This window comes from Acanthopagrus latus, chromosome 5 (assembly GCF_904848185.1).
Source record: "Acanthopagrus latus isolate v.2019 chromosome 5, fAcaLat1.1, whole genome shotgun sequence".
In the NCBI taxonomy this organism is placed as follows: domain Eukaryota; kingdom Metazoa; phylum Chordata; class Actinopteri; order Spariformes; family Sparidae; genus Acanthopagrus; species Acanthopagrus latus.
The window spans coordinates 25698850-25705809 of record NC_051043.1 but is presented as its reverse complement, the minus strand read 5'-3'; the positions used below and the strand labels follow the sequence as shown (position 1 = coordinate 25705809).

Here is a 6960-nt window from a genome sequence, read left to right as displayed (position 1 = left end):
AGTTCATTTTTACCAGTGATGATATTTGTGGACTGATTAATAGATGTTTATGTAAGGAAATTAAAAGGATTCTGTCTTTCACTGCAATTACTCTATTTTGCCAATGCCATGAGGTCTCTGAAACAGAAACTTAGACTCTCTGAAAAGTCTCTATTTACATCCTTTGGAATCAATCTTTTCAGCAGGCAGGCTGACTCTTGTCACCTTGCAGTCAGTGGAAAATGTTCTTTGGTAAATTGAGCGAACTGACCCTTTAAAATGTGAGTCTGCAAAAAGCATTTTTGACCTACTCACAGTTTGTCATGAAGCAACTCTCCAAGGTTCAACTCTGCATGAATAAAGGATGAGGACAAGGGAGGAGAAAAAGCGGAACACATCAGTTCCTTTTTCAACAGCACACATACGACTCCCACACACACAAGCAGAGCAGAGCCTGTACCTTTGCATGCACCCTTGAATTCATGTGTAATGTCAACCCAGTTGGCATTGTTCTTCATCTTTTCTGGGATACCCAGCCCCCAGCCAGCATCATCATCCTCAACTGCTGACTTCATCACCATGGTTACCACTAAAGAGAAACACAGAGAACCAAGACAAAGTGTTCAGAATATTACAAAATATCTGCCATCTCAAACATGTTGTAATCAGCAGAATATATGACACAATTTCTTGACAATATGGTTTTGGAAAGATTGCAAAACAGATTGTGTCAACCCAACATTGTATGATTTAAGTTAAAATCCAGCATTGTATGGCTGGCTTAAGTCCCATGTCAGTCATTCTAGACCCTCTGGTCTTGTAGTGGTGCCAGAGTTAAGCAGCTGGCTTTCTTTACATGCTTATTAGCCAAGAACTGGAAAGACACACATTTACATTCACACAATAATTTACTACATTCCTTTGTCTTCTCCACTGAGCATTCCAATGGTTGGTTTGCAAACACTCTGCTGGCTGATCAAGCTTTTAAAGTACCATGCAATCTGTACAGTCAGGTTACAAGTGTAGGCTTGATCTGGATGATCTGTCCAATGTAATAACGTTTCAAGGCTCATTCATATGGAATAAGAAGGGAACCCTTTGCGTGACATCTAAACACCATTCAAAATCATTACATATGATGCAATACTTATTCAATGATATTCATATTTTTTGTATGTGAGGCTGTGAGAGCAACCAACCATTTAACCATTTAACTATTTGTTTCCAAGAGGCTGCTGGATGTTCTTTTAAACTTGTACTTTTCCAACTTCAGCTCCATGCCTGATAAACTGGACATATGGTGTATTATGATCTTGGGAATCGTTAGAGGATTAACATCATGCTCTGTGAACATGACATGAGAGGCTCAGATTAAAGCCTAAAAAGGAATAAATGGCACCCTTGAGTGCACTGGAAACTCTCAACCTTTAAACCAAGAACATGGCACTACAATGATAGACATGCTAGATTTCTGTATGACTGATTTAATCATCTTAAACTGATATATAGCAAATATCTCTGATAAATAACTACAGCCAGTGACATGTGTGTGATATAGCATAATGGCATCGATTGAACCTGATCACACACAGATACAATAATCAGAGCATAAACAAGATACTGACGCATTTCACTGAAAGTGAATTTAGCAGTTACACGTAAAATAACAAAAACAAACCACGAGAGTAACAGTCGCACTGCTAATTTAAGATGACCTAAATTTGTACTGTTTACAAAAACGAAAGAGTAAAGTCAGTTGTGGTTACTCATGCATGGTACTAAAAAATACGAGATGCACAGAACACGTTAGCTAGCTAACATCAACGTCAAAGTAGCATGTAAAACCGGGTGCTAACACGCTAATGTTGCCAACAGTGTGAATAAAATCCTGTCTATCTTCGTTTAACAGGTCATTCAATTCAATCATGTATGCAGAACACAAATATTATCATCAGAAAGCCATATTTTCGTTGTAAATCGGCACGTACCTCAAGTACTGTGTACTAACCATGTAGCTAATAAAGATCTCTTCAAAGACTATATAGATCGGCGCATAAATTAAACGTCATAGGCCACTGCCAATCCAGGTGGGCGTGGACTGGGAAATGTAGTCTTTCTGTGTCGTAATGGGCTATTTATCAATTGGAACATGTCCAGCGGGCTATAAAATCGTGTCCTAAAGACACATATTGATGAAGGTTAATATGCACTCGGCGCTCTCTTGAATTTTTCGCTCTTGTCCCGATTCCAAGACATTACTGTGCCTGTAATCACACAGAGGAACGTAGTCTCGCGTTGTTTAAGCCCCTCTGACAGTTGGGGCTGGTGGTCTCATCACAACATCATCAGGGCGTTTCAGGCAACGCTCAAACACAACGTAGCAGTCCCCCTTATCTCGGAATTGGTCCTCCCTGAATGGGATAACAGTTCCTTTCCATACAGGTTCGTAAAATCATCGTTCTTGTTAGTACTAAACAGGTCACTTGCGTTAGCTAGCGTAGCTTGAGGGCTTAATTTAGCATTATTGTTAGCATTCTCCTCCGTTAGCTAGCCTGCCGTCGCAGACAGGCGGCCGTTAATGAGTGACTAGTACAGCAGGTGCAGTGGACGCTAGATTATCTTATTTAGCATCTTGTAAAATAGCCTGGCATATCTATTTCCCGTGCTAACAATAGAATTATGACTAACCTACATTTCCCAGCAGGCGGGAGTAATGACAGTGTGTTATCAAAATGGAATTTTAATTCTGGTATTTGGAAGGACCTGTCCCGTGTAAACTGACCTCCACGACAACATGTCAGTGGCACAATCGCTCTGGAGATTATTTCAGACAGATTATCGTATGATATAGGAGACTGTTTATGGTCTGACGAATAGCTACTTCCATTCTCCCCCTCAACACATATCAAGGCACGACCCTCAGGTTTATCTGGCTGTACTGGTCTAATGAGAAATGATTGTGGGCTTTTGCAGTCTGACTCTGCAAGATTTGGAAAAGACATTTTTGTTTTTAGATTAAAAAGACTTTCTCATTATTGTGTGTACTGTAGCTGTGTGTGGTTTCCAACTGCATTGTGTTTTACTGATACATATTTTAAGACGTCATTGTCATTTTAAAAAGCCTGATTGAAAGTCAAACTGTCTTTATCTGGTGCTCAACCCATAACTGGTCCTGTGTCCGTTCTGACCTAATCTATACTCTTGGGAGAAAATGCAAGACATTTTTGTTGATCTTCTTGATGTTTTTCCAAAATAAGATGCTTTTTTTCCTTCTCTTATAACGAGTTATGGCCAGTTGCCTTCGATGTAATGCAGCTGAACACACCAATTGCTTTTGTCAAACCTTTTGTTCATATAACCATGTTTACAGGTCATTTATCTTCAGACATTTGAGATCTGCAGCATGCAGGGCAGCCCCTTGTGTTTTGTGTAAAATCAGTCAGGAGATTCTGTGTCTGTTATAGCGTTTCTATTCTGGTACAGTTAATAGAGCCATCAATCTGCTGTGGCAGGTTGTCCGAGCAGTCACTAGAGCACTAGTTTGTTACTGAGCTAAATGAACACATTCACAGCTATGAGCAGTTTAGATTTGTTGTCATCTGGTTTTGGCATAGTGACAGGACTGACTAGAGCCTGAGATCACAACAGAGGGAGTTCAGTAGGCACACGGGTCAAAGGTTGATTGAACTCCTTTTTAGTCATTGTACTGAATGTTGATGCTTGTCTCCTTTTTGGTCACTGAGGTGTTTATTTTCTTTCTCCTGCAGACGACATGAGATGTTGATGTGGTAAAAATGAACAAACCCAAAATGGCCACAGAGAAGGGGTGAGTTGCTTTGCTGTTTAGAGACAAACAAATGAAATGTTATATGCATACACACACAGTCATGCAGGCTGTGATATGCGTGTACTTGTGTCTGTGAGAAAGCTGCTCTGTCACAACCATCTGTTCTCTGTCTCACTGAGAGCTTACCTCTACCCTCCTTGATGTAATCCTGCTCTTGTACTATTCTGCCTTTTCAATGTCTGTGCACCCGTGCTTGCCCCCTCTGTTCATCTTCTGGTTGCACTGTTTATGTGTGAAAGAAAGTATGTTTGTGCAGCAAAGCAGGTAATTAGTTTGTCCTACTTGAACCCTTGTATATGAATTTCTCATGATGACTAAAAATAACGTAACACACAAATAGCATTCATCATTAAACAGTGCCGAAATGGTGTGCAACGTGCAGCGTGTTTATTTAGGCACTACTTCTCCTGTCGTGTTTTTCTTTGGCCATACTTACATCACTTTTTCATCATTCTTTAAATTTTTCCAGTTTTTTTTTTCGTTCTCCGTCTCAGGACATGTACTTCTTCTCCCTGTGTCTTTATAAGGACATATGAGAATTGCGGCTCCACTGGGTTCAATCACAGAGTTTTGATTCCCTCTCCCATGTTTGTCGTTGCTGTACCAACAACTGACCTTTAACCTTGAGTTTCCAGCTGAGCGCCTCTGTGCTAAGGTTATAAATGGGGGATGGGTCACCATCCCAAAAATAGTGAAGCACTAGGAGACTGCCTCAGTATTCTAAACACAGATTGCAATCTACTAATTTTATAGCACTGCTCTGTATACAGAAAAAGCTATTTTTTGTTATTAATTTGTTTTTGGTTAAGACACATCTGACCCCTGTGGGCATACCAGGGCATTCATGCATATGAGAGGCTACTTCATGCCTGTCATCTAGTGTCACCCAGTGGTAGCTACTTTGACTCATTAAAGTCAGTGATTAAACTGATCCACCCTTGTCTTATAATCTTGGACAAGGAGCAAGAAATCCAGACAGCCTACTGTGTCTGTAAATGCACCATTTTATTTATAAATGATGTTATCTGGTTACATGCAGTGCAGTCTTCAAACGTGTAAAAATAGATGAATAAATGTTTTGGTTTGGGTGTTTTTCCAGTGTCCCCAGTAACTCTAGGGTCCTGATGCTCCTGGGCCAACTGGAGAGGATGAACGGAGAAGCCATGCTGAAGGATGTCGAAACGGCAAGACAGGTCACTGCAAAGATACTTCATCTCATACAGACACAGGGTAAGAGAAGACATGCATGCATATACACACACACACACACACACACACACACACACACACACACACACACACACACACATACAAGCTAACATGCAATCCACCCTAATCAAACTGAAACAAAAACAAAGACAATGTTAAGCTTGTCATGGTAGTTGGCACACACAGATTTCATTACTTGTCGTTGTTTTGTTTTTTTCACATCAATACTTGGATGGATGATGGTTACTGCTGTTCCACGCTGGAGGTGTCAGCTCCATACAGCAGCAGCTGCAGAGTTGCAGCACAGAGTCTTAGGAATCACATTTTACAGAGTAAGCAGAGTTGACCACAAGATGATGGCAGACAGATTGTTCTCAAAGCCAAAAAGCCAGAGTGCCTATTTGGCAATATTTTTGATTCAGACCCAATGCTAATAAGGAACCTGATAATATTAATGCGTCAGTAAGAAGTTGAATGTGTTTAGCCTGTTGCCTGGAGCTTTTCATCTAACAGCTAGCTGAGACTGGTTCTTGTTTCACTACTCCCGGAGACTGTAAAAAACTATTCCCTGACAAATTTAAAACTGATCCGCTGTCAACAGATGCAGAAAATGTCTGCTGTTTTGCTCCGCAGACACATTTTTAACAATACTAGTAAATGCTAAACTCACTGAACGCATTGCACTTGCTGTGGAATGTTTACTTATGTCAACTCGTATTTCACCTGTTAAATGCTTTAATGTGAAGTTGCAGCTGTAGGAAAGGTTAGGTTCACATAAGCAATAAATTAACACATGCTCTACAGATGGTGAGTGTATCCCTTGTAAAACGTCTGGTGTACTCAGTACCACCAGTTTGGTCTCATGTTATTAAATTGTGGGATGATATTTTATCTTTGGCCTGATAACAATGAACAGTGCTGCCACCTGTAGGGAGCAGAGATGAGGAGTGGACTGCACAGATCTGGTAAGCTTGCTTCCTTCTCCTCGACTTCCCCACGTTTACTTTATTTTCAGACTAATGGTCTTCTGCTCAACCAATACTGACTGAAGTGAAACTCCTCTGGGACATTTTCCAAACTTTGCGCAGCTCCCTCAGGAGCCACAAAAGGCTTAGATCTATAGTGGTACTCTACAACACCTGTCAACAGCCTTTGATATGCAAAATTGATGGCGGTCCCCTTTAAAATATATTGATGCAGAGCTTCACTTCTTCAAGTCGAGCTGATTAATTCATTACAATCATGTTTAGTACAGTTGCTGTGTAAATAGAGATGGGTTAGTGCAGCTGTAGTCAAAGTGTGGATGGATTGATCCAGTGTCTCCCGACCTGCTTCTCTGATTACTCTTTTGAAAGGGGAGCAGAGAGGAGATCTGACAGCTGAGGAAGAAAGCTTTGTGCCGCGTCGCTGTGTAGAACAGACTGAAACATGAGTGTGTGTCTGCTAGCAGGGTGCCTCTCTGCTCCTCTGAGGCGCTCGGATGAATGGGAATCTCTGATGCAAGCATTATTGCTCTTATGCTTCAATAATTGGTTAATTAGTGGATTTTCAAATGTACATAAAGTAGTTTTGAAACTTATTTCCCTTATCATGCCAAATTTCAAAATACAATTTCTGTACATTTAATATTTTTGTACAACCATCTCTTTAAAAAAAGAATTCAATCTCACTGAGAATACCTGTTTAAGTAAAGGATCGAATAGAACAAATACTTAAAATAAAATCGTACAAGCAGTCATTACTTAATTAGGATCCAATCGGTGGTTCTTCTCTTTGACTGAAAGGACAGGTTGATTACGATTGTATTGCTACTGTTGGCATTACCCAGCTCGTTACTGGAGATTTGAACTGTTTTCCCATTTGGATGCTGAACCACAAGCTCCATCCTTGTTTGTAGCTCTTATATTAAGTTTGTCCTGGAGCCA

At 40.4% G+C, this 6960-nt stretch overlaps 2 protein-coding genes across 5 annotated transcripts in view; one reads left to right on the top strand and one right to left on the bottom strand.

The window, feature by feature from the left end:
• The window catches only part of naa35 (N-alpha-acetyltransferase 35, NatC auxiliary subunit), an 11980-nt gene extending 9879 nt beyond the window's left edge, over positions 1 to 2101 (bottom strand). Inside the window, exons 1-3 of one of the 2 annotated variants that reach the window (XM_037099014.1) lie at positions 1968 to 2101; positions 440 to 568; positions 295 to 328 (exon numbers count right to left, since the gene is read on the bottom strand). In XM_037099014.1, the coding sequence (XP_036954909.1) occupies positions 295 to 328; positions 440 to 560 (155 nt within the window). In that variant the 5' untranslated portion in view covers positions 561 to 568; positions 1968 to 2101. Of the gene's footprint in view, positions 1 to 294; positions 329 to 439; positions 569 to 1967 lie in introns of those variants that run through there. The other variant, XM_037099013.1, reaches the window with a different exon arrangement.
• A 170-nt stretch (positions 2102 to 2271) lies between these two features.
• The window catches only part of agtpbp1 (ATP/GTP binding protein 1), a 29247-nt gene continuing 24558 nt past the window's right edge, over positions 2272 to 6960 (top strand). For 2 of the 3 annotated variants that reach the window (XM_037099007.1, XM_037099006.1), the window contains exons 1-3: positions 2272 to 2421; positions 3747 to 3805; positions 4926 to 5056. In XM_037099007.1, the coding sequence (XP_036954902.1) occupies positions 3774 to 3805; positions 4926 to 5056 (163 nt within the window). In that variant the 5' untranslated portion in view covers positions 2272 to 2421; positions 3747 to 3773. Of the gene's footprint in view, positions 2422 to 3743; positions 3806 to 4925; positions 5057 to 5300; positions 5368 to 6960 lie in introns of those variants that run through there. The other variant, XM_037099009.1, reaches the window with a different exon arrangement.